The 26,583-nt window shown below is 45.7% G+C and overlaps 4 protein-coding genes across 4 annotated transcripts; 2 read left to right on the top strand and 2 right to left on the bottom strand.

Moving 5' to 3' along the window:
- Nucleotides 1-5,758: 5,758 nt before the first annotated feature.
- Nucleotides 5,759-7,730, bottom strand: LOC4349132 (AAA-ATPase At2g46620). Its single transcript, XM_015757383.3, has one exon. The coding sequence runs from the start codon at nucleotides 7,626-7,628 to the stop codon at nucleotides 6,030-6,032; it is 1,599 nt and encodes a 532-aa protein (XP_015612869.1). The 5' UTR covers nucleotides 7,629-7,730; the 3' UTR covers nucleotides 5,759-6,029.
- Nucleotides 7,731-15,730: 8,000 nt separating this feature from the next.
- On the top strand, nucleotides 15,731-18,945 carry LOC4349134 (uncharacterized). The gene is made up of 8 exons (XM_015759409.3): nucleotides 15,731-15,936; nucleotides 16,117-16,261; nucleotides 16,351-16,519; nucleotides 17,304-17,574; nucleotides 17,671-17,933; nucleotides 18,016-18,231; nucleotides 18,359-18,470; nucleotides 18,574-18,945. Exons 1-8 carry the CDS (start codon nucleotides 15,786-15,788, stop codon nucleotides 18,615-18,617), a joined length of 1,371 nt encoding a protein of 456 aa, XP_015614895.1. The 5' UTR covers nucleotides 15,731-15,785; the 3' UTR covers nucleotides 18,618-18,945.
- Nucleotides 18,946-19,487: 542 nt separating this feature from the next.
- On the bottom strand, nucleotides 19,488-20,501 carry LOC4349135 (mitochondrial import inner membrane translocase subunit TIM23-2). The gene has a single exon (XM_015759411.3). It carries the CDS (start codon nucleotides 20,401-20,403, stop codon nucleotides 19,816-19,818), a length of 588 nt encoding a protein of 195 aa, XP_015614897.1. The 5' UTR covers nucleotides 20,404-20,501; the 3' UTR covers nucleotides 19,488-19,815.
- Nucleotides 20,502-22,361: 1,860 nt separating this feature from the next.
- On the top strand, nucleotides 22,362-24,061 carry LOC4349136 (uncharacterized). Its single transcript, XM_015758493.2, has one exon. The coding sequence runs from the start codon at nucleotides 22,443-22,445 to the stop codon at nucleotides 23,760-23,762; it is 1,320 nt and encodes a 439-aa protein (XP_015613979.1). The 5' UTR covers nucleotides 22,362-22,442; the 3' UTR covers nucleotides 23,763-24,061.
- The last annotated feature ends 2,522 nt before the right edge of the window (nucleotides 24,062-26,583 follow it).

Consider the following 26,583-nt stretch of genomic DNA (forward strand, 5'->3'; position numbering starts at 1 on the left):
AAAAAATTATGAAAAAAAATTAAAAAGTTAAGTCACACATAAAGTATTAATCATGTTTTATCATCTAACAACAATAAAAATACTAATTATAAAAAAATTTCATATAAGACGGACAGTCAAATATTGGCACGGAAACCCATGGTTTGTCTTTTTTTTAGAACAGAGGAAGTACAATATAGCCAGCTATAAATATATTTTAAGGAGATAAATGAGGTGAGAGAATAGCAGCGGGCTATAGATTTGTAGCCAGCTGTAGCACGGACTCCAAGACATAGTGTGTGTATGACAGGTGGGACCAGGTATTAATAGTGTAGTATATAACTATTGTATAAATGAACTACTAGATTGTCTATAGATAAATTTGAGCTATTAGTTAGCTATACTACTATTAAACTTGCTCTCAGTTTCATCAGGTTCCCAGAGCAAAGGAATGCAATGATGTGAGCCCGGGGCCCTGTGCTGCACTTACACCGACAAAACCATCATCCCCTTGCCTTGTGCAGTACCATCCTCTGTAAATAAATGAAATGAAATGAAATCAACAAACAACCTGTATATTTGCTTGATTCGATTATAAGATTATTGTTCTATGTTTGCTTGATTCGGTTCTTGTTCCGATGCCCTAGTACCATTTCATCCTATTGCCCTGAATGTATCGTATGGTACGCCCATGACCCGATATCTCCCGACAGTACGGGAATAAAATCGTCCAGGCCTGGACCACGTAACCGCAGTACCGCAACATCTCGCTCACCGTCATCGCGTGGAGTGGACCGCAGCGCCGTGCCGCGCGCGTGGTGACACCTCAACAGCAGCGCAGCGCCAAGGAAGGAATCAAGCCGCGACGATGATACCGCGCGCACGGTGCAGCCCAACGTCGTCGTCACTGTGGGAAGCGCGCATGACGCGCGTCATGCCGCGTCGCCACCGATCAGGGCCTGGCACCGCATGCCCCGCGCCCGGGCGCCGGATCGCGAGAAAAAAAAAACGGGGACGTCGCGTGCGATTTCCCGTGGAATCCACCGGTGGATCCCCGCGCGCGCCGTGCCGAGGGAGATAGGCGCCGTCCTGGTTCGCCTCGTTTCAGGATGCGTGACGCGTGCACAGGTCCTGTTGGAATTAATAGATGGGCTAAGGCCCATTCAAAAATTAATTTTTGGCATGCATATGGAGTTTAGTACCACTTACTTATTCTAGGAGAGGAGAACCTCCTTAAAAGGGAGGATGCCCTCCTAGCCACTTGAAGCATGTGTGGTGGAGAGAAGAGGGGAAACACACGCGCGCTCACCTCGCGTTGCCTGGCAGGCGGCGCGCGTGCACGACGTACGCGTCGAATGGTCCACAAAATTTTGGCTGCCGTGCACACGACATACACGTCGAATGGTCCGCAAAATTGGCTCCTCACCCTTGCGCAGATGCAGCCTCCTTTTGTAGTTTTGTTTTGCTGCGGGAAATTCGGATTTATTTTGTTTTGGAAACATTCCGAAAAATCCGGTGCGTGAAAATGGCAAAATCCGGTGTGTGAAAACGGCATGGAATCTGGATAGGTTACGCGCGACTTATCCGATTCAGTTACACGGAGTTGAGATCATGCGGGCGCCCTGATCAAGCGACCTATCTCTATATAAACCGAGCCGTCGCCTTCACGCAACACACGCGAAATCAATCTAGGGTTTGCCTCCTACTCTGTGCTGCGCCGTCGCTCGTAGACTACTCCATCCCGCTCGCCGGCGTGCACCGACGATCGGGAGAGCAGGTCTCCGGAACCTCTGCCTTCGACGTCCTGCACCGGAAGAAGGCGGCAATAAGGTTTTTGGGAAGCGCTTCGCGCGACTGCTCCCTGTTCGTCCGCGACGGCTCGCCTTCCTCTCCGCTCGCGTGCTTCGCGCCTTCGTCGACGCTCGCAACCGCGAGTAGTTCCTGTCGAGCAACCGGTCTTTCCGCCACCTCGGTACGTGTTCGACATGTTGCGCATATTTGATCTGTTCATGTTTTACTGCTTAGTTTACATGTGTAGATTTAATGATGTGTTCAATCTAGTTTACATCTGTAATGTTATAATTTATTTATGAAATAAATTAAATTATTATGTGTTTATAATTTCAACCGGTCCAGTCGGGGTTGCACTTGCAATGCCCGGCTGCCCGCGCAGTTTGAGGCAGCCGAGGAATGCAATGATGCGAGCCGGGGCCCTGTGTCTGTGGCCTCCTGCTGCTCACAGCCATCATCTCATCTCCGAACAAAGCTGCGGCGACCAGAGCAGAGGGAACTGTAGGAACACACGCCCGTACATTGCTGATCTCTGCAGTCAATAGTACAGTGCGGACCGTGCACAGAGATTGAACATCTTGAAAGTAAGCAGAGTCAACAAAGACCAGGCTTAAATACGCTTATCTGCATTGCAGAGCGTACAACAACCAATTTATCGGCCCCATCCTTCGGTATTTTTATAGAATAAGTCAAACGGTATATTTATAAATAAAAAATAACTTGTTAATAAAACTTTATATACATGTTTTTAGCAATCTAAAAATAAAGACTGAAAAATAAATTTTGATGAAAAACCTCTAAATTAATTTTACATTTAAAATTGAAAATTTAAATTTGAGCTGATAAGTATAAACATAAGCGAAATGATGAGGCCTAAATTTCTAGTAGTAGTAGTAGTATATTGGGGAAAAAACAACTATACATAATTGTCTCGACTATTTATGTGCGAAATAGGAAAAACTTTCTCATTTACTACCTTTGATGGTTTAGTATTTCATCAAAACAAGAACACGTATACTTTCATGAATCACATAGAAAAATCTCATAATATCTGCCTTTCACTTTCCAAGCGAGCCCAAAATTAATCCTTCTCCGACATGGGAACACCGAAGCAACAGGGAGGAGAAGATAGTGATGAGCTTAAACCAAAAGCCTAACAAAACGTGACACAAACCGGAGCACGCTGTCCCGCCGCTAAGCCACATTGTTGGCATCTTTAGCAAGCAGAAGTAGCCATCAAATCACGGACTTCGAGTTAGGACAGGAGACTTTGTTTGCTCATCATGGCAAAGGTTCCCCGAAAGGCTAGCAACGAGCTGAGTGATCTTTTCTTCTTCCTTCAAGATAAAGCCCTTCCGCCAACAACTCTTGCGTTTCACGGCAACAAACCGGCTTTGATTCCCTCAAAAAAAAAACGGCTTTGACACAGCTGCGATTAGTAATATTAGACCTGTTTCATAATGAAAGAATTTTATGGGAAATCTTGTATTTTTTATTCTTTTAGATAATTTAAATATTTTACTTTCCTGCCTCTACCATAAGGCACACAACTAATGAAGCGATGAGTTCTTAAGAAGCATTTTTTTCCTTAAAAAGCAGCACAAAAACCCATGTTAAAAAAAACCTTAAGGCATGCTTATGAGGTTACGATTTGGGGTGTAAATATCAGGGTTTACGATTTCGACAAAATCAGACCGGATTTCGCGAAATTTCGACGTTTCGACGAGGCTCGAAAGTAGAAACCATATGAGATTTCGAGAAGTTTCATCCAAATTCAAATTTGAATTGATAAAAAAGAAAAAAATCAAATAAAATCTTATAAATACTATGATATTCATAGAATCTATTGGGATATAAATTTTCGAAAAAAATGATGCATTGTGTGTATTTACTGAAACTTACATTAGTAAAGAAAAGAATAAAGAATTAAAAAAAGTAAAACACTTACATGGGCCAAAACCGACCGGAATTAAAAAAAGGAAAACACTTACTGATCGAAATTTCGATGATTTCGATAGAAATTTCACCAAAACCGACCGGTTTTCGAGAACTTGTCAGTAAACTCATGGTATTTGTATTCAAATTTTGGTTTATGAAATTTGTTCAAAATTTACCAGTTTTCCACCGGATGAAATTCCGAATTCCGCCGGTGTCCAAAACGGAAGAGATTGTCTGAATCGTAAACCCTGGTAAATACTCCATCCGTTTCATATACCATGTAATATTATAAGTCGTTTTAAGTTTTCCTAGTCAAACTTTTTATGTTTGATCAAATTTATAAAAAAAAATTAGCAACATCTAGTACATCAAATTAGTTTTAGTAAATACAAATTAAATTTTGATAATATGTTTGTTTTGTGTTGAAAATATTGTTATATTCTTTTATGAATTTGATTAAACTTAAAAGGGGTTTGACTAGAAAAAAATCAAAATAACTTATAATATAAAATAAACGGAGTTAAGTAAATTTTAGTCCTCCTTGGACTTGTCACACCACAATTTTGAAAGATAATGGATACTAGATCACATAAAAGCGTACTTTAGTAAAATATTGTCCTTTTAATCTCCTTTAAATCTGCTAAACTCTACCAATGCTGAAGTTTAAAACCGGCATAAGGTTAGCACATTCCAAATCTCACGGATACACCGATGGATGGTGTGTCTTTGTGCATGCATCGTGTGAGCCTGTCATCCCTTTTCCAACCTCCACACAGTTCATCAAACATGAAACAAATTCCTTACCAGCAAAAAAGGCTGGAACAACAGAAGGACACCTGTGCAGTGGCTGGCTGGTCCTAACTCACAATGTACACACCAGGCGCTAGCTGTGCCGTGCACAAGCTTGTGAACGACATAAATAAATTCCTCAATAAAGTTGTTAAAAAAAAACTAGCTGATATATCCAACTAGACAAATTTTGTTAAAAATAAACTTGTTAATAAAAGCAGCACCGCCGCGCCCGACTCAATCATCAGATCGGGAGCTTAGGTTAGTTCCCAAACGGCAGTGAGCTTAATCCATCATTAGGTTGCATAAAACTATACCCCTAATCGGCTAATCATCATCATCATCACTAGATGCTAAACAGAAGTGCCTGATGAATCATTCTTTGATCACATTGTTTAACACTAATTGCAAGCTCTTCCCAGCTATGCACTAACACAAACTTTTCCAGTTAATGCACTGAACTTTAACCTCTAGTACACATGAATTTCTGAAGAAAAGTGCGAGCAATATATTGTCGAACCCTTCATTTTAAATTCCCCTGTTCAAAACAGATATCCTATAAATTTTATTTTTGGTTTAGATTAAGCTGCAAACGAACACAAGTTTAACACCTGAAAGCAAGACTGATTGGAAAGTTGCAACCACAATGGACAATTAGTTGGAGCCTGTACTTGCTTTCCTTTGTGTAGGATCAATCAATCATAGGAGTTAGATGAAACAAAGGAAAACACGAACGGACGGGCCCACATTCAGAGGCACACATAGCCTGCCCAAACGCGATCGCCGGCGAAAGTCTCGAGGGTTGCCGCCGGCCGGCCGGCGACGGCCGGGACCAGTGGTGGTGGTCCAGATTAGCAGCAAACCTGACAAAAAAAATGGTTGGTACTGATGCTGATGCATAGTGCAAAACTGCGCTGGACATAGTGCATTTCGTGGTTAGACAGCAGCTACCGTGCTAACGACCAATCCTAGGACCAGCACTCCAGCAGTACTACAGCACTCGCTACTCCATTTTCATCAGTGATCGCTGTAAGAGCATGAGCATTGCTCGACACCTGACAGATAGTTCAAACACTGGCTATGCTGATTGGTGAGCTACCGAGCATACAGTAGTACTGATTGACTAGTAATTGAGATATACTGTTACGATGCTGCCAAATGTCAACATAAACTCAGGTGTAATTTGGACGCCAAACGTGCAATTCCGCATGTGGACTATCTGTGTGTTCTAACTTCATATGCGGAACAGGCAGGCAAGCAGTAGTTTCGAATGTTTTTGATTTGTTTTTGCCACTCCAAGTGCATTGAATTTGAGTTTGAGCCATCCTTTTGCAATTGGCTACTACACTACAATGTACAGCCCCCAAATTACAAATGAGAAGAACAACAAATTTAAAACAACCGTGATCAAGTGCGAAGATACACAAGAAGAAGAAGAAGAAGAAGAAGAAGAAGAAGAAGAAGAAGAAGAAGAAGAAGAAGAAGAAGAAGAAGAAGAAGAGGGCAAGTGCAAAATGTTTTTCTTTAATTTATCACCGGTCCTTATCGGCGCTGACGTCACTGCCCCGGCCGTTCGCCGACGCCGTGTCGTCGACGGGAACGACGCCGCCGTCCTTGCGGCTCCTGATCTTGATCAGCCCGTAGAGCTTCTTGAACTCCCTCATCGGCGCGTCCTTCCCGAATCCCCCGCCGCCGCCGCCCGGCGATTGGTTGGCCGCGCTTGCGTCCGCCGCGCTTGCCTCGTCGAGGTGACCGGACCATCTCGCGGTCAGCCTGGGCGGCGGCCGCGACGCGGAGCTCGCCCGGGGCTGCTGCTGCGGCGGCGCCGGGGCCGGCGCCACGTGCTGCAGCGCGTTGATGACCGTGCGGAGCGCGCGGCTCGGGGACCCGCGGTTGGCGAGCATGATCTCGCCGAGCTCGGCGGGGCTGAGGCGCGCGCCGGCGGCGTGGAAGCCCTCCTCCACCTGCGGGTACAGCTTGTGGTCCTTGAGGCCGAGGTAGTTGCTGGCCAGAGTCTTGAACCCCTCGAAGTCGCACATGGTGAAGTGGATGTGCACGTCCAGCCTCCCCGGCCGCAGGATGGCCGGGTCCACGCCGTCCTTGTCGCCGCTCATGGTGAACACCATGACGCGCTCCTCGCCGCAGCACGACGAGAGCCCGTCCATGAAGCTGAGCATCCTCGACGTCCTCGCGGCGGACGTCTCCCCATCGCCGCCGCCGCGGAGATACCGGTCCAGGTCCTCCACGAGGATGAGCGACCGCGGGGTGGTCTCCAGGAGCAGCGCGCGGAGGTCGTCGCAGCCGCCGCGGGACATGTCGATGTCGTAGACGTCGTACACCAAGAACCTCGCCATCGCCGCGGCGAACGTGGACTTCCCGGTGCCGGACGGGCCGTAGAGCAGGTAGCTCCGGCGCCACGCGCGACCGAGCCGATGGTAGTACGCCCTGCCCTTGAGGAAGCTCTCCAGGTCGGCGCGGACGCGGGCCTTGAGCTCCGGGTCCATGGCCACCGTCTCCAGCGTGGCCGGGTGGGTGAACGGCGCCGACGTCCACTTCGGCGAGGGGGCGCCATCGCCGCCGGTGTTCGCGTACAGCCTCAGCTCGCGCCGGCGGAGCTCCATCTCGTCGGCGACCGACTCGACATGCTGCAGGTACGGGCGCAGCACGCGCGTCCTGTCATGTCGACGCACACGCAACACCAGGCGCTCGCGGCCGCCGCCGCCGTCGCCCGCCGGCCCGGCGTTGGTCCACGCGAGGCGGGCGCCGAGGAACGCGTCGTGCGCCGTGTGCCCCGGCCCGAGCTGCAGCGAGAAGTCGTTGGTCTTGCACGCCGACGACAGCACGCACGCCGCGTCCGCGTCCTCCAGCGACGGCAGCGCCGCCACGTACGCCGCCGCCTTCCTGAACAGCGGATTCTCCACCCCCTCGCCGCCGCCGCCGCCGAACCGCGGCACCTCGTAGTACTGGTACGCCTGCGCCCACTCGTCCGCCCACCGCCACATCCTCCGCACCGCGTGCGCCACCGACTTGTACGACAGCACCACCCGCAGCGCCACCACCGCCAGCGCCGCGTACGCTACCAACCCCACCACGCCGCCTCCGCCGCCGCCGCCGCCCTCCCGCGGCGTCATCGCCCCCCTCTCCCCTCCTCTCCCCTCCCCCCTAGGTGGGTGTGGGCTCGTGCGGTTGTGCGTTTTGATTCGGTCGCGTCGGTTTGTTCGCTTCCGCGAGACGGGAGAGAGAGAGAGAGAAATCGCGAGGTTTTTATGGGGGGACGACGAGACGAGATGAGACGGCGTGCGGGGGATTTGGTCGGGATCGGTGTGGTGTGCGGTGTGATGTGGTGTGGTGCGCGGCGCGCCCCGCGCGGGTCAAAGATGGCCGCGCGGGCGCGACGCAAGGCGTAGCCGGACAAAAGGATTTCTTTCGTTTTGTATCGTCTCTTTTGATCTTCTTTCTTTTTGTGGTGGTTTGAAACTGTTTGGACTTCTCTGGTGATTGTGTATTGATGTGGTGGAGGGTGATCGGGATGGGTAAGTGGTTGACGAATTCCTGCATTATTTACATGCCCATGTAATTGAAATTCATTCGTTATTTGGTTGGTGTGCCAGAAGTTTATTATCGTTTGGTTGGCTGTGTAGTAGTACGAATTTGAAGATTGAGGTGTGTGGACTGTACACATCACGAAATTGTATTTTTTGGGGGACGAGTTAAAACTGTATCTATCAAAGTGGCAACCCAACAGTTGAATAAGGTAGTAGAAAGATCCCAATGCAAAAGCATCTTACCCCATCCGTCCCATAATATAAGGGATTTTAAGTTTTTACTTGTTGTAACGTTTGATCGCTCGTCTTATTCAAAATTTTACTTTAAGCACAACTTTTCATTTTTTATATTTGCAAAAAAAAATTAAATAAGACGAGTGGTCAAACGTTACAAGCAAAAACTCAAAATCCCTTATGTTGTGGGATATAAGTGGGACGGAGGGAGTACCATTTATATAAGCTAAATACCTAAGGTGATGTTTGGTTGGAGGGACTAAAGTGGGGCTAAACTTTAGTCCCTCTCACAAAAACATAAGTCCCTATGATAAGTCTCTATGGTAGGGACTTATGTTTTTGTGAGAGGGACTAAATTTAGTCCCTAGTTTCCAAACACCCCCTAAATCAACCATATGCCTTTGTCTCTGCTGTGGACAAGGATGTCGCAATTAATGGCCAATATAATCTATCGATTTGGATATGACAGGATTCTAGCAACAACCAACTTGGAAGGTTCGATACTCTGTCCTGGATGTTCTTTTCGATTATTTAGGCCGCGTACGCACCGCGTCTGAGTTTTAGCTTAACAGCGTGTTTAGTTTCAACGTTAGGTTGTCGCCTAATTTGGACTGAGACACTAGTGTATATCTACTGTGGTTTATTTTGGCTAATTAATCTTCATCTAAATTTTTTTGGCTAATTGATTCTGGGATCACTTACCATTGGCAATTAGTATATGAGTATATCCACTGCCCTGTCAATTAAAATTTATTCACGTTGTTAACCTTTTTAAGTGGCTAATGTGATCCGCGTCCTTGTTCACTGCAAACGGTGCATGCATGGAAAGCATGTTCATCGCGTGGATCATTTTATCCATTTTTACCCTTTTCCCATTTGGTTTGTGTTAACCTTTTCACAAGTGAAATGCGCTTTTGGATCATTTTTTATTATCCAAGTTTCACTTACCACACATAAATCTTTTCTCAAGCACACCAATAACTTTAAGCACATCGCTAGTTGTATACCAGCAATCATCTCGACTAACGCATAGACTTTTATTTGTTATATGAGAGTGTAATTACATCTAAAGAAGAAACTTTTAAGATACATAGTACAATAAAGGTAATTTTACCTAGTATATTCTGAAAAAAATAACTAAAGAATGGTCCAAAATGAAACTTAGGTAATAAAATGTGAATCAAAACGCAATTCATCTTTTTTAAAAAACAAATAATTCTAGCCAAAATACATTACTACCTCTGTAAAAATTTATAGCTTATGCATGCACCTGGATAAGAATATGTCTAGTACATAGTTAAGATTGTATCCTTTGAGGTACTCCACTTTTTTTTTTCGGAAAAGCATATTACTCTTTTGTCAGATTAATCTGTGTCACTAGCATATGCTTGACAACGAAAATGAACGCACATGTCGAAGCTTCAAACATGTCTGCCTGGTCAGCAGCTATACTAGTTATTTTCTTTCCCTGCATGGTTTTCTTTGTGATGATCACGTCGTTCTCCTAATCAAACAATGGGCATAATGTCAGCATTAGAGAGACATATAAAATGAAAATCAAGTGTGCCTCGGCAAACTGATTTTGTTTCATTAGCTGTTGACGGTCTAGAAGTCGAGAGCATATGTCAACTTTTTTGACAGCCCAATGAACACATCGAAATTGCCGTCGCGTCGTCGACTCTGCTACGAAGATTTTGACGCAATTTTAGCGAAAAATGTGTATTGTACTATTTTTCGACTCGTTTTTGTCAGCCGAAAGCAAGTAGAATTACCGTACCTGCATCTCGGAAAGTAATAGGAGAAGACGTGGCAAAACACGTGGTTTTTTTTTTAGGCAGAGACCGTTCCTTTGACGATGAGTCGGTTGTTTATACCAAGTGTTTTAATGAGTTCTGAACGGCCAAGGTCGGTAGGTGAACTTTTGATTACCTAACAGCACTACAGTAGTCGCATGTATGAATGTTACGAACAGCTGTGAGTCAGAGTGACACTTATTGACGAAACCGGCGTTCATTTGCTGCCTGAATTGGACAACGTTTGCACTGTGCCCGACGTGTGTCTCCTCCTGAGAACAACTGAGACATGGCGTTACTTCTTTTGCATACATGCAGATGCAGCTTGGGCGTTGAAGTGGTCACGCGTCGGCTGGTCGTTTGTTAGGTTGGTGCTAGCTAGATGGGTCAGTTCAGGTTTTTAAATCTCAGATTATCCATGTGATTAAGATTTTATCCGATTGATGATGCGCCGTAGCAGTGTCGCGCTGTTGCGTGCTCAGGTTTGCCGATGCGTGGGACAACCGGCCGCCTCTCGGAAGGGAAGATGACGAAACGCCTAAACTAAGCCGTGCGAGCGAGCGAGGAAGCCGGAAGCCGCTGCGCGGACGCAACGCAATAATCCCAGAGGAGAGGAGGAAGCGACCGCGGGCGAACGGCTGATCGATCCGGTGATTCACCGCGCGTCTCGGCTGGTAGTAACGTTGCGGCCGCGACGAACGGTCGTCGCGGCGGCTGGCACCGTGGTACGCTGGGGCCTGGGGGTTGGACGGCGCGGCCGTAACGTGCGGGTTTTTCAGCCAGCCACGCATGGTCACGCGTCCGCACGGCACGGGTGGGCGGGCGGGCGCGCGCCGGTGGCGGCTTTGCCACGCAGATCGCGGTCGTTTTCAATCGCACCGGCCGCTCGCATGCGGTCGTCGCCACGGGGGGAGAGGGAGAGGCGAGGGATACGGCCGAATCGCGCGCCGTCGTCGCTGCGTCACGGGGTGGTGACACGACGAGTATCGCGGGTGGAGTTGCGCGATTGCCTCGTGGGCTAAGGAAGGGGATTCGGACACATTTTCCAGATGAGTAGGTAGACGGGGGAACGCTTCACCCGGTGGGCCAATGCTTAACGCTAAGAGCATCTCCGACAGTATTTTCAAATACTTATATAGTCAACTCTTTAACTGATTTGGGTAATCAAACTAAATGTTCACTTCAATAGTCTCTCTATTAACATCTCCAAAATAACAAAGGGACCCACATGTCAGCCTTCATTGCTTTCTTCTTCCTCCTCTTTCTCTTCCTCTTTCTCTTTCTCTTCTCCCACATCAGCCCATCGACGCGCGGCAGCGATGGATCCCCGCGCACGCGAGGTGGGCGGCGACGGCGGCGGCGGCTTCCCGCACGCGCGGGCAGCGACGAGGCGGGCGGCTCCCCTCGCGCGCGAAGCAGGCAGCGACGGCGGCGGCGGCTACCAGTGCACGCGGGCGGCGACGAGGCGGGCGGGAACGGCTGCAGCGGCTCTCCGCATGCGTGAGGCAGGCAATGACGGCGGCGGCGGCTCCCCGCGCACGTGGGCGGCGATGAGGCAGGCGGGAACGGCTGCGGCGGCTCCCTGCGCGCGCGAGGCAGGTGGCGACGGCTCCCCGCACGCGCGAGGCAGGCGACGACGGTGGCGAACGACGAGAAAGGCTACTGCAACACCACCGCTGCCATGGTCCTATGCTATTTGGGCAAAGAGAGAGATGGTAGGAGTGGTGGGGCCCATGGTTGGCCAGCCAAAATGACTCTCCAAGTTTGACCAGTGAGTGTTGTGATTTGGTCAGCCAAATGGCTTAGGCAACCGAATAGAAAGACTGTTAGAGGGTATTTTCTCTTCATATTTAACAAAATTTAGTTTGGAGAGTTATTTGGCTATTCTCTTGAATATACTATAAGATGTGTGAAATGTTGGCTTGTGTTGGACTACTGCGTCCCGGGCTGAGCTCATTTTGGTCAGCAAGAGACAAATGGTCTACTTTAGATGGTCAGAATGTGAAGGTATATGTGTTAAGTTTGCAGCGTGTTTTTCCGGTCAATCAAGTGGCAAATTATCAATGGAAAGACATGCAAAAACAAACTTCACCTACTGTCTACCGATGCCCATTTGCTACTAACATTTCTCCCTCGTTTCTTTCCGATAGAACAATACTAATATAGAAAAGTGGTGCAATCGCGCTTTGGCAGAAGTAGCCTCCTAGAACTAGAAGGCTTAAACAAACCAAAAACAGTTTATAAGATATGCTACTCACAAAATTGTCGTACGGTTGTAAGGAGTACTTGCACCTTCTGGAGAAGGAACCCTTCTGGTTTTCTTACTCCAGATGTAAAGCAGAGAAAAGAAAAACATATTTTGGCAAGATCAGTTATGCAGCTAGACCTCCAGTGCATTGACATTTTTTGGGAGAACCCTTGGTAATTATAGTTTAAGCGCATTTCACTATCCGATGACGAATATGTGAATGAAGAGGTGATCTCAATTTACAACCTGCATAGCTGCATGGAATATAACCTGCACTTATTCTGAAAAGATCCGTCCATGCTATCAACGTCGCCGTTTTTAGTACGAAAGCGATCACCAGCTCAACACTATCACCTTGAGCCAAATAAGTGAATAACATTTTCGAGATGAGACAGGTCGGCACACAAGTTATTGTCGAGATAATCCCCTCGACGATTGGAATATCCTTAATTTTGATTCACTGGCAATTTGGCGTCCACTATTTGCTGATTTGACCGCTGATATACTTGTACATACGTTTTTTTCTTGGATTGAACCTGATACAGACAAATACTGGTGAATTTCATATATTTTTCCAGTATCAAATCAGCCGAAAGATCAACTTCAGATAAGAGTAATATAATATGCTCGCACTTTAGCCAAGCATGGGTTTTGACTCAATTCTCTGAATCAATTTTGCAAGTAGTATAGCTCCCATTAACTGCGACCACAAAAAAAGCTATTTCTTTCCGTAGGAAAAAAAAAGATTGGAATCTGTTGCAACATGGCTTGCTATCTGAAAGCGACTCATGGTGTTTTCATTTCATGTGAATTGTACTGCGTATTGGAAAAAAAAGCGTAATTCTGGCATCGATTCCATTTGCACTAATGCAGGTCCACTAGCTCATCTGCTTTCTGCGGATTTCTCCAGCAAAACAGAGCAAGCTTTGCATCTGGAATTGCATTTGGACAAACCAGAAAGGTAAAATGCACTGAGGCTTTTCCTAACCAGAGATTTGATCATGGATTGCTATGTACACTTTAATAGCAAATACAGTAGATTAAAGGAATAGACTTGACAGGGTTAATCCTAAATGGCTACCTACTGACAAGTTTTCTTAAAAATATGAAATACCGATGAGCTGCCTCTACAAGAACATATTCCTGAAAACAATTATAGAGAAGGAAGATAAAAGGAAAGATGCTTACAATTATTCAATAGCAGAACCTCATCTCTGAAAAATCCTCAAATGTGAATAGTACTGATAAAGCACAAGAAAAATTCTCTGTACATCTGCCTCAAAAGGGAGTAGATGTTCAGGGATAAAGTATTTTCTGTTTCTCAGCTGAGCAATTAATTACATGGTCACAAAGAAGAAATAATGGCACCATGGTAACTATGCAAGTGGTGAAAGTCTTCAACTGAAAAACCATTTGCTTTTGTTTTCCTTATGGTGCAGTATTCTAACCAAATCAAGAATCATATGTAGAGATTGCAGGGTATTTTATATTTTAATGAAACATTTCACAGGATAAGCATACAGATGCCTTCTCCAATACTGGCTTCAGACAAAAGCAAAGGATATCAGCTAAGACAGAATGATGATGTCATTGGCAGGCAGCAGGGAAGTGGTAAAAGCACCCACATTGTGTAGGTAAGCATTCCATAAGTTAATCTGGATAAGCATAGTGAGACAGATTAAAAAGATAACCAACAAAAAGTTCATACGAAACATTGCACAATCTCCTGTGCTAATCTGGATCAGCTCTGTACAACTTGGAATCAGGCCTAACCATACAGACAAACACGAGTTGCAGACTATAGATTGTGAGATGCTGATGCAAGAAAAGGGGAGCTGTTGCATGTAAAGAGAGCCTTGTGAGTTGTTTAGGCCAATCAACTTGCATGGTTATTGTTTCCTAGTTCAACCCAGATGTGTACAGCTGAATGAGACATTTGGAGATGCAGAAAGCAGAATGGCTGATGAGTGCGAAAAGATTGGGAGACTTCTGGTGCATCAGGAATTAAATAAAGTTTTCGTCTTACCTATAATCGAAGTATCTAGGAGCAAAAATACAAATGAGAGTCTTTATGGTAACACAGTACTATGACTAATGTAAAAGTAGCAGTTGGGCTTCTTTGGGAACTCTATTATTCATCTATTACGGATATCCTTTTATTTTTGCATATCGTTTAAAAGGTCATAAAAAAGTTAAAAAATAGTAAGATATATCAACATGCATGTTCAAAGTCAACTTATTAAGCCACAACTATTTGTATATTTCCTCCAATTACTCAATGAAATTTGGTCACCGGTTCCTTCGGCCGACCCGACAAAGTCAACTTATATACAAATAAAAACAAAAATAACAGTTTTGACTATGAATAGAATGCGTAATTCATGATCAAATTTATTATTTTGTTTCGAATTGTATAAGTCGAATTTTAACATATATGTGTGTGGAAAGATATATCATATATTAATCTATCTTGAAACTTTTTTTAAAAAAATTAATTAATTTTAAATAATATGCATAAAACGAGGGGATATTCTCTCGAGGGATAAAAATCAATCTCCGGACTTTTGGTCTACTTCTGTGTTTTTCCTCTATGATCATAGCTGAAACCATTATGGTAAAAAACGAGATTACACCAGCTTTTTATTACCACTATTATTGGAACTATAGCGAGTCGTTGCATGTCTTGCGCTGCTATCAACAAACTTCAAACTAATGTGACGATTACTAGCATGGCTACCAATCCAACTTAATAAAACGTGGTGATTGTTTGGTTATCCTCCAATATGTCACTTGCTGCTTCATTCTACATCTACCATAATGATATACCCATCTCGCAGGGTTTATATATATACACTTACCAATTATAGGTTCATCTCTCAAGCATCTCTACGTAAGTGAAGTGTTAGGCGAACAAAATTGCATGAAAAGGACACGCAAAATGTTCCCATCTCTTCGGCTTCTCATGAAAAGCACACGTAAAATGTTCCCTTCTCTTACGCTTCTCATGCAGTAAGTACAGTAATACTATCACAAAAATCCTGTGTATTATACAAAGGCCAATGTTGGGCTCTGTGGGCTTAGACGGCCCAGTCATGACCCTTTCATTTCGTGGGCTTCGTGCTACAACTAGATCCTCCATTGTAAACACGTCGTTTTGGTGTTTCTCGTGGTGCCCTTGAAACATTCTGTAATACCTTTTGAATTTGAATTTAACAAAATTTTATGATATGTATGCAATTTTTTTTTAAAAAATCTGATATGTTTCTGATTTCTGAACCGTCCGGCTCGCGGGCAGCACAGCCGCAGGATCTCCGCAGCCCCCTGAAATCCGACGGCTACAGCACGCCCGTGCAACCCTTAATTTAATCCAGATCCCCAACCAAACCCACTCTTTCTCTCTCCCACTTCACCTCGCGATCTCTCTCTCTCTCTTCCCCACCTCTACGCGCCTCCGCCTCCGCCTCCGCCATGGAGGTGTTCTACTACCTCGTCTTCGGCGGGCTCGCCGCCGTCGTGGCGGGGCTGGAGCTCGGCAAGTCCGGCAAGGACCGCGTCGCCACCACCCCGGCCTTCAACGCGTTCAAGAACAACTACATCCTCGTCTACTCGCTCATGATGTGTGCGTAACGCCTCCCCCCGCCCCCAGATTTCCCCCCCCTTTCCCCCAATCTTCGAGTTCCCCTGCGGCGTGGTGGCTGGATCGCTCAGATCTGAGCCGGGTTGCAATGCCGGATTGTTTGGGAGGGTTTCTGACGCTGTTGCCGTGGTGAATCGCGGGTGTGGGTGTGGGTTTTTGCAGCTGGGGATTGGCTGCAGGGGCCGTACGTGTACTACCTCTACAGCCAGTACGGCTTCGACAAGGGTGACATTGGCCGCCTCTTCATCGCCGGCTTCGGCTCCTCGATGCTCTTCGGCACCATCGTCGGATCCCTCGCCGATAAGCAGTGCGTGTCCCGTGTTTTACTCGTTGATTTTGTTGTGTTTGTTTGGATTTTTTTTTTGATGAGGTTGTGATGCTTCCTGGTTGTCGTAGGGGGAGGAAGAGGGCGTGCATTACCTACTGCATCAGCTACATCCTGAGCTGCATCACGAAGCACTCGCCTGAGTACAAGATCCTGATGATTGGGCGCGTGCTCGGAGGCATCGCCACATCGCTGCTCTTCTCGGCGTTCGAGTCGTGGCTCGTCGCGGAGCACAACAAGGTCAGATCCGTGTGCCCGTGGTGGTAAATTGGTGGTGACCAGGGTTTAACCTTGATCTTAACGAGTTCTTCTTTTGCTCATTAGAACTCGCTGGTATTTTTGAAGCTACATCTTTGGAATGATTTTGTTTTTGTAAAGTGTGTGCTTCTGCTAAAAAATGGGTACAAAACGTGTGAACTGTGAAGTCAACATGACAGGGATTATGGTAGTTTGACTGCTAGTATACAATGATTTACATATAAAATGACTTTGAGGTATATAAAATTAAAGAGATCTGAATAAGATCTCATTTATGATAGCTTTGTCGACTGTGAAGTACAAGTGTACAACTCACAATAAACATACTATCTATATCAGGAACTATGGTTTGCTGTAATGCTAACTCTTGCCACTGATTATCTTGCGGTCTTCCTATCAGTACTCCAACTATTTTTATATGCTTTTTAAAGTTCTGGTGGATCTAGTATTAAAATGACATTGTAGGAACTCAGAACAGCCCCAGTTAATACTTAATAGGCCCTGTTCAATAAAAGTTCCAGGATGACCCTGACTGAGAAAGTGAGCCATTTGTTGTAGAAACTAGAAATCGATTGATAAATGCAAATATAATTAGATGTCCGTTGTATTCAACTGCATGTCTACATACATACATTGTTCTATTTTGTGTATGACAAGATTGTTAATTCTACGAAACTGATTAACTAGTTACAGCAATCTTTTATTCAAATCTTTTGGGAATTCCCTTGATTATCTGTTGACACTGCAAATCTACCTTGCTGTACAGAGAGGATTTGACCCACAGTGGTTGTCGATAACATTCTCCAAGGCTATATTTCTTGGAAATGGCCTAGTTGCGATCATCGCTGGGCTATTTGCAAATCTGCTTGCAGATAACTTGGGTTTTGGGCCTGTTGCTCCATTTGATGCTGCTGCTTGCTTTTTAGCAATAGGCATGGCAATCATCTTATCATCATGGAGTGAGAACTATGGAGATACATCTGATAACAAGGATCTGATAGCCCAATTCAAGGTTGCAGCCAAAGCCATTGCTTCAGGTAGATTTATCATGTCCACCATAGCAAAGGGCATAATGTTTTTTTAAATATTTTTTTTTATTTTAACATATCAAATGGTTTCTTTTGAAATTTCAGATGAAAAGATTGCATTGCTTGGAGCTATACAGTCACTGTTTGAGGGTTCAATGTACACTTTTGTTTTCCTGTGGACTCCTGCTTTGAGCCCAAATGATGAAGAAATTCCTCATGGCTTCATATTTGCCACATTCATGCTCTCCTCTATGTTGGGTAGCTCAATTGCCTCTCGTTTGTTAGCTCGGAAGCTGAAGGTTGAAGGTTATATGCAGATTGTGTTTTCGATATCAGCTTTTACTCTTTTCCTCCCTGTTGTCACTAACGTAAGTCTGCTGCACTCAGTTTATTCTCAATGTTTTCACTTTATAGTTCGAAAGTTTAACACAATCTGTTTTTGTTAAATAGTTCCTAGTACCTCCCTCCTCGGTCAAAGGTGGTGGCATCTCATTTGGAGGCTGTCTACAGCTGCTCGGTTTCTGTATATTTGAATCCTGTGTTGGCATTTTCTGGCCATCAATCATGAAGATGAGGTCCCAGTATATTCCTGAGGAGGCAAGAAGCACGATCATGAACTTCTTCCGCATACCACTCAACCTGTTTGTTTGTGTGGTTCTTTACAATGTAAGTAGCTAAATCCAACTTCTGTTTTTTTTTCTTTATGAAAATAACACACCAACAAGCAAATGCAAATGCAAAAAAAAAAGACATTTGTCCCAGTAACATTAATCATACAAATGATGTTCTGCAGGTGAATGCATTCCCCATCACTGTCATGTTTGGCATGTGTGCTATTTTCCTTTTCATGGCAGCAATCTTGCAGAGGCGGCTGATGGTTGTCTCTGATCTCCACAGATCAACAAGTATGTTCCCCACTATGATTTTCAACACAAATAAATGCAATCTTCTTATAATCAGATGCAGATTCTGTTTTGAAAGTGCTAATTATGGGTAAATTTCCTTCAGAAGCTGTAGAGATGACTGGGGAAGATGAGCCGTTAAACCCATAGAAGACAAGACAATAGATGTGAATTGGACATGAAAATTGCCATCCAACTTGAGCCGCTTTCCACTGGCTGCTGAATAAGCTGGAAAATAGCAGGCTGGAATGAAACGTACTAGTAGTAGTTTAGTTTGCTTGTAGGTAGTCTCAATTCATTTTTGTCAGGAGAGAGTACACGGTCCAGAAAATATTGAGCTACAGGCGGCATAGTAACGCCTTGCATAGGTCTCCTTCCCATTCTTTTCCACTTTCTTCTCGAGTGTGATGATCGATGCTTAACCATTTTGGATGCAAAACATATTGAGTAGTGTAACAAATTTGGTGATTGTTCCTAATGTTTCGTATACGATGATTGAATCTGTTTCGTTGAAAATGAAATTATTGGTGAACTCGCTCTTTCGGTTGAAGCTTGCAACCTTGCAGGCACAACCTCGTCCAGTACCTTCAAATGTCCAAGATATTTCGATACAAAAGCCAGTTATAGGTTTCTTTATGGACAAACAAAATGTTCCTTTACCATTCTATTCAAACTGTCGTCTGTCACAGGGTCACCACAGTACAGTGATAAATTGGAGTAGTTGTTGATCTTACAGGCCAACAGAAGAGCCAGGGTTGTGAAGTTCTCATTCCGTCCATAATCAACCACAGAATGATAAGTCCAAAAGCTTGCCGAGCAAACAACATTCCAATTTCCAAGTGACCATTGAATTGAGAACAGTTGAACAACGATAATTATACAAAACAAGATCTAAGGCTCTAAGCTGAGTGCCAAGAAACCAAAATGCATCCAATCCCCATTTACCGTGTAACGTGAATAAGCACACTGGTTGCAACGATCATGAACAATAGGTATAACGATCAAGAACAGATCTGCAAATAGGTGTCAACACGATTCTTTTTCATAACTCGGATTGCCACAAACTCTTGGATCATCTTCTCATCGCTCAGCAACATCAGCAAAATGTATGCAGTTATACATTAAACATGATGTTACAACATTGCAAGGAGAGGTCAAAATTTTCCATTCAAACCATCCACATACGACTAAACATCACATATTTTTTTTCTCGAGATGGCTAAACCATTCCCAAATCGATGAGCTAACCTGGAGATCAGACAAACAAACAGAAGACCATTTTTTTTTTCGACGGATTGATTGATTCGATCCTTTGATCAGAGTGAACAAGGGATACCGCGGCGAAGCCTCATATGGCAGGCACATATCGCTTGGCGAGCTGCTTGCCGGCCATGGCGGCGCCGGCGAGGACCCCTCCGATGGCGCCAGCGACGGCGGCGGACCGCGGCCCGTTCGCCGCGCGGAAGAGCGCGCCGGTGCCGAGCCCCGCCGCGACGCTGTTGACCCAGTCGTCGCGGTCGCGCGCGGCGACCATGGCGCTCTCCATCCCGGCGTACATCAGCCCGATGACGCCCAGCCTGTTGCCGAGCCGGCGGCCGCCGCCGCCGCAGGAGTTGAGGACGCGGTTGGCGCGGATCTTGGCGGTGTCCCCGGGCTCCGCGCCCGCGGCGGCGTCGCGGAGGCCGAGGGCGGCGCCGGCGACGGCGCCGGAGAGGTACCCGACGCCCGTGTAGTAGGTGAGGTTCTCCCCCCACGAGCGGCGCTGCGCCGCGGACTCCTCCTGGAAGAGGAACTCCGGCGAGGTGGGGAGGTCGTAGAGGGTCTGGTAGCTGTAGGGGGTGCTGAGGTCGTGGTAGGGGTTGTACTTCCGGCGGCCGGGGCCGGAGGCGTCGCCGGAGGAGTTGGATCCCGACGGGAACAGCCGCGGGTCGGCCATGGCGGCGGGAGGGCTAGGGTTTGGGGGGGAGGGCTGTGGTCGGCGGCGAGACGCCCGGAGTGGGGAAGGAAAAAGAGTTGCCTTTAGGTAGGTTTGTCGCCTTTTGCGATGAGGTCCCTCCAGTGTCTGATATTTGCTTCCAGAATCTGGAAGACTCCAGTTCAGAGCATTTCTGTTCACTCTTCCTAGATTTTCTAATATGCTACTGGGCAATAAAGAAGAAAAGAAAAAAGAATATGCCACTAGATAAAGATCTTGGACTGGAGCCAACATATGAGGGGTGATTGGTTCAGCTTGGCCATAGCAAAAATTTGGTTGCTGGATGCTTAAGATTTTCGTTGGCATGTTTTTTAAACTTTAAACGACATGTTTCGTGTAGAAATATTTTTTTATATAGAATATATAGAAGTTACTTTAAAATATTAAATAAATCATATTTTAAGTTTAAAAATAATTAAAATTTAATTAATCGTGTACTAATTATTTTCTTACTGTGCGACCTAATTTCGTCTTTACCTTTATTCAAAAAACACCACCATATAATTATTACTAGTGTTCCAAACTCAACCAACATAGTCGTGGAAGAGGCAATCATACCATGAATTCATCCACTTCAACAAACACTAAATCAAACATAGTTCAAGCTTAACACATCTCAGTAATATGAACCTATGGATACTACTTTTGCTCTATTCGAACTGTGAAATTATATAGGAATGTTATTATTAAAATGCAATTTTGTCTAAAATGATTCCATGAACAATTATTGTCCTTCCAATTTTGAAATATATGACGCTACCAAAGTTTGGTATTAAGGTATAGGATTAGTTCCCCACCATCAAAATGCACAAGCTCAACTTATTAGGGAACGCAAGAGCTTATTTGAAACATGAAAGTTGCATATGTTTTTTTTATTATGCCAAAGGAATTTTCTAGGTATTATATATTATTAATAATTTTATAAAGACAACCGAACATCTTTAGATGTATGTGGAGATTCATGCTCCACTTCTTTGTCTTTGGTGGGCTCAAACCTCAAACGACTACTGGCGGATCTAGGGCTTCATAATCCAAGGCAACCACCTGAGCTTTTTAGCACACAACAAAAGAGTAGATATGCCACATCACTAGCAGTTAGTCATAGCAGGTTTCTCCCAAGTTCTAAAAAACTCATTAGATGTATGGATTTACCATTTGCAACTACATATGATCAGATTAGGATATCGGATGGGTGGGCGCAAAGGATGACAGCTGGAGTGGTAATGCCACCTTAAAAGTGGGATTTAGGGGGCATGTGGTGCAACCTTGTATTCATGATGAAGAGGAGGGAGTTAATCACGGTGAAATGTAAGACTTAGAGAAAAGGTGGGTGGCAAGGGATAGGCAAGAGATATGCAAAGGGGGTTGACGACACGTGGCGTACATGTGCACGTCGATTACGGAAGTTGGCAGGTCTGGTTGGCGTTACTTGGAGATAGGTTTATATCGTTTAAAAAGCACGGGAAATCTTTTACGGTGGTGATACATTATATATTGATAGATAAAGATAGATCCAACCCGTTCATCTTCCATCCAACATCTATAAACTTCACTAAACAAGTGGGAAAAAAAACGTTGCCTATGCAGTTGCTCTGTATAAAATGCTCCAACGTTCTAAAACTGGTCTAATGAGCTCAGATGAACACTCAAAAACAAATCTGAATCACACACCACCACAAATCTCTACACATAAATACACCAGCATCCCTAACCATGAATGCAGCAGCCCATCGCATATACCAACAAAAATGAAAGCCAGAAACCAGCGATGCTCCATGAATGTCCCCCTGGAAGGCTGTATGCCTATCATATGTCGACATCAGTGACGTCACTCAGGCAGTCAACTATCGTCACTCTACCACTGCTGGGCCCCCGACTATATATACCCACCCCTCGCTTTCTACCCATCCTTCGCTTCAGTTCAGATTGTACTAGCAAATCTCCCCCAAGTGGGGAAAAAAAAATTTGGGACAAGAAAGCGAGAGGAGAGGAGAGCAACCATGGTGTCACAGGTCGCGTCGCCGCGGCCTCGTCGCGTCCGCCGCGCCGGCGGAGGGGGCAGCGACTGGGCGTCGCTCCCGGCGGATCTCATGTCCTCCGTGCTCAGGCGCCTCGCCGGTGACCGCGAGCGCGCCCGGTTCGGCGCCGTGTGCAAGGGGTGGGGGGCCGCCGCCGCCAGGCTGCCGTCGCGGCCATGGCTCGTCGGGTCCCGCGCCGACGACTGGACCGGCCTGAGCGGCGCCACCATGTCGTCGTTCTGGCTCTCCCTCGGGCAGCGCGGCCTCGTGCCGTTCGCCGTCGACGTGCCCGCCGGATCTGAGTACCTGTCCTCCTCCCGTGGCTACCTCGCGCTCTCCAACCCCACGGGTAACCCTAGGGTGATCACCCTCTTCAACCCCGTCACCGGCCGCCGGATCCCGCTGCCGCCGATCGGGTTCTTCAAGAAGTGGCACGACGTGGCCACCATTGTGCTGTCGGCTGACCCGGACACGGCGGAGGCGTGGTCCGCGGTGGCCGTCGGCTTCCCGGCGAACTGCCTCGCGTACTACAGCTCCGCCACCAACGACTGGAAGCCCATCAGGTTCAACTACTCCTCCGGCTACGCCGGCGTCGAGCACTTCAGGGGGCGGTTCTACGTGGCATTCAAGTCGGAGATCAGCGTGCTCGAGGTTGACGTCGCCACCCCCGCCGCCATTAAGATCGAGATAGCCCACGACGACGACGACGAAGACGCGGACGTCTTCGACATCGACCTCAACCTCGACCACGAGACCTCGAACAGCGACGACGACGACGACGACGACGACGACTGCGCCGACACCCTCGCCGGGTTGGGCGACGAGGATTACCCGCTCAAGTGCCTCGTCGAGACCCACCTGGTGGACTGCGGCGGCGAGCTGCTGGTCGTGTCGATGCACGACGAGGTGGCGTACAAGAAGCCGAGCCCGGAATCCGCCGTCGGCCGCAAGCCCCGCAGCCACGACGACGAGCGGTGGGTGGACGTGCACAGGGTGGAGTGGCTGGAGAGCGGCGCGGCGCGGCTGGTGCGCATGGAGGACCTCGGCGGCTACGCCCTGTTCGTGGGGCGGAACCACGCCTTCTCGCTCTCGCCGGAGGAGTTCCCGGCGTGCCAGCCCAACTGCATCTACAGCGTCGAGCAGCAGGGCCACCCCGACGGGCTCGTCAGGGTGGTGAACTTCAACGACGACACGACCGAGTGGGCTTGCCCCGACGAGGACATCTTCCCCGACGACGACATGCGAGGCTCGCCGACGGCAGGCTGGGCTCGCCGTGGCTGGGTCTTCCCCAAATACTCCTAAGGTCGGTAAGCTCAATCTGGATGCCATTATGATCCAAGAGGATGCTTTGCTTAATTAGTTGCTTCATGGCTCCAGTATACCATACCAAAATCGTTCCGAACTTTTGAGTTTAACTACATTGCAAACATTGCATTGTAATTTAAGTTGCCAAACATCGATCTGTGGCTGGGTTTAGTTCGATCGCAAGCATTGTGTATGTGGCCAAACATTTGGCTGGGTTTAATTTAGTTTCAACTTTCAAGTACTGTGAATGAGTCGCCAAACATTTGGCTAAGCAATTGTCTATGTTTCTTTGTTGATTTTTTTTTGATATGTTTACCGGTAGATGAGGGTCTAAAAACCTATATTTGTCGATTCATGCGCGTAGACATAGTCGGTGCATCGCGCTCACGCCTTACGTAATTAATGATATGTCCTATATATGCGGCCCTAGGTCTTTACGTAATGTCTTTGTGATCATGATTTACAAGTTAGGGTCTAAATTTTCAAAATTCCTGAAATTTTGAGTTTAGTGGTGGGTGCTAGTAGTATATTCTACTGGCCGAAAATTTTAGATTTTATTGAAATTATGGACAAAAATCTGTTCAGATCTAGCCTTTTTTTTTCCTCTAAATTTTCATTTGAAATCCTCCCCCCTCCCCTCCCCCCTCTTTCCCCTAAGAAAATGAATTTCGATTCCCCCAGGACAGGTCTATGCATCCCAAAAAAATAGTAAACCATGTGTGTGACCCTACGCCCTTATGTAACATCTCTTGCTGCAAGTTTGTCGATCATCGTCTTCCTGATATAGCATGGTCTAGCCCATCACTTCTTATCACCTCTACCATCCCATGGTTTTACGATGCTATGATAATTTCGACTACCACCTGCCTTGGTACCTCCCCATACTTAGGAGCCTATACCACAAAAAAAAAAGCTCACCAGAGTTGGCCGTAGTGATTTCAAGAAAGATAAAAATAAACACTAGTTTTGTCTTAAAAAATCTATTTGGTACTGTATTGCATGTTTGCATTTCCGTGTCGCAAGATTGCTTGGATATATAGCATTTGGTTTCAACAGCCAAAACGGAGGAAAGTGTTTCAATATTTTAGTAGTTTTTATTAATCTTGAGATCTTGTGGCTGCATTTGTGCCATGCGGGTAGTTTATAGTATGATCAGTAAGCATTAACCAATATATTGATCTTGGCAAATTAATGTGACAGCCCAGCGATTAATTGCACTACCAAATAGCAACACTGTAGTGTGAAGGTATCCTCCCTCAGCTTGTCACATAATGTCCCTCCAGGTTCCAGCCATTTTTGCCATTTTTCTCGATGAAAAGTACTAGTATAACGTTTTGTGAGTAATAGGGCATGGAAGGAAATTTTCTACGAAAAAGCTAGCTAGTGTGCAAGACTGCAATCCACTGCACGATGTGCTTTTTAGTGCTTTCTAGGGAGATCGCACGCAAGGATCTAAGGAAAATGAACTGTTTTATGTGTTCAGTTTTTTCTATCTAGTTTCTCGTGAGTCGTTTTTTTTAAACACTAGGTGGTTCACTGGTTTGTTGTTTTATACGTGGGGAAAGTGTGATGTTTCGGGACTTCGGGAGGAGGAAGAGGATAACTCCATATTTAAAGTAGTACAGATAATCAAACTATTGTTCCATGAATAACTAAATGTGTCTAAAATCTTTTTTTCCTGAATTAGACATCTTGAATCCGAGTCAGATTCATAGACCTGCGTTAGATTTAGAGAAGTATTTCGCGTGTCAATAATCAATTCTATTGTGCCAAATCTAGAAGGGATTTGCAATTTCACTCGCGACAGATTTGTGGGTTCATATCTTATCACTTTTTCGTCCGTAGAATCTTGCATAAAGATTCGTATTCCTGTGTATCCAACTTATAGTTATACTCAATTATGGATCACTTACACTAAGTTACATTACACTTATACTCCATTACATAGTATAGTGCATATATACTCAGTTACAATGCATCAAACTTATATTCTACAACAGTTTTTCTCTAGATTTATGGTTTTTGACATATTTATCCATTTGGGGGTTATTTAATTTATAATGGCTATATCCATTGGTTGAAAATTTTGTAAAATTTGAAATTATAAATCTACTGAAAGATTAATATATATGTAATTCCTTCTAAAGTCCGAGTTGGATTCCGACACACGTCTCTAGGTCAAGGTAAAATTGTCGACGTTTGATGTCGTGATTCCGATATTTGCATAGTATGGGGATCGTTGGTATTAGGATGTATGCGAGATTGTAATAAAAGAAATGGGGACGAGGATTTTTATACAGGTTCGGGTCCCTGAATTGTCAGGTAATAACCCTACTCCTGTTGGCCGAAGCCGGTCGTTGCTCTTATTCACCATAATCACACTAGTACAATATTTGGGGTAGCCTATCTAACTGTTGTCGACTTGGCGGTCTGAAGTGCTGACTCGTAGTCGACAACAGGGTAGCCTTCCTCCTCGAATCCGCATCCAGCAAGATCAAAGACAGCGTTATGTCTCTCCTATCAGTATCCGTAGACACCGTAGGGGACTAGCCATGCTTATCTCTGAAGTCGATATCCGGTGTCTTGTCTTGGCGTATGTAGGCTTATATGTTGATCTTGTGTATTGATCTATTGTTCCGTGTCCCCTCTCCTCTTAAGGGGCCTTGTATTTATACCCATAGGTGTCTCCTTGTCCAAGTAGAACTAGGGAAACCAATATGGATACAATCCGAGTAGTCCTTGTCGTTTCCATGTAGAACTCTATTTATCCTTCCTTATGCGGAACTCCTCCTATATCCGAAGGTTGTTTTTCGTATAA

The sequence above is a fragment of the Oryza sativa genome, chromosome 10, assembly GCF_034140825.1.
Source record: "Oryza sativa Japonica Group chromosome 10, ASM3414082v1".
In the NCBI taxonomy this organism is placed as follows: domain Eukaryota; kingdom Viridiplantae; phylum Streptophyta; class Magnoliopsida; order Poales; family Poaceae; genus Oryza; species Oryza sativa.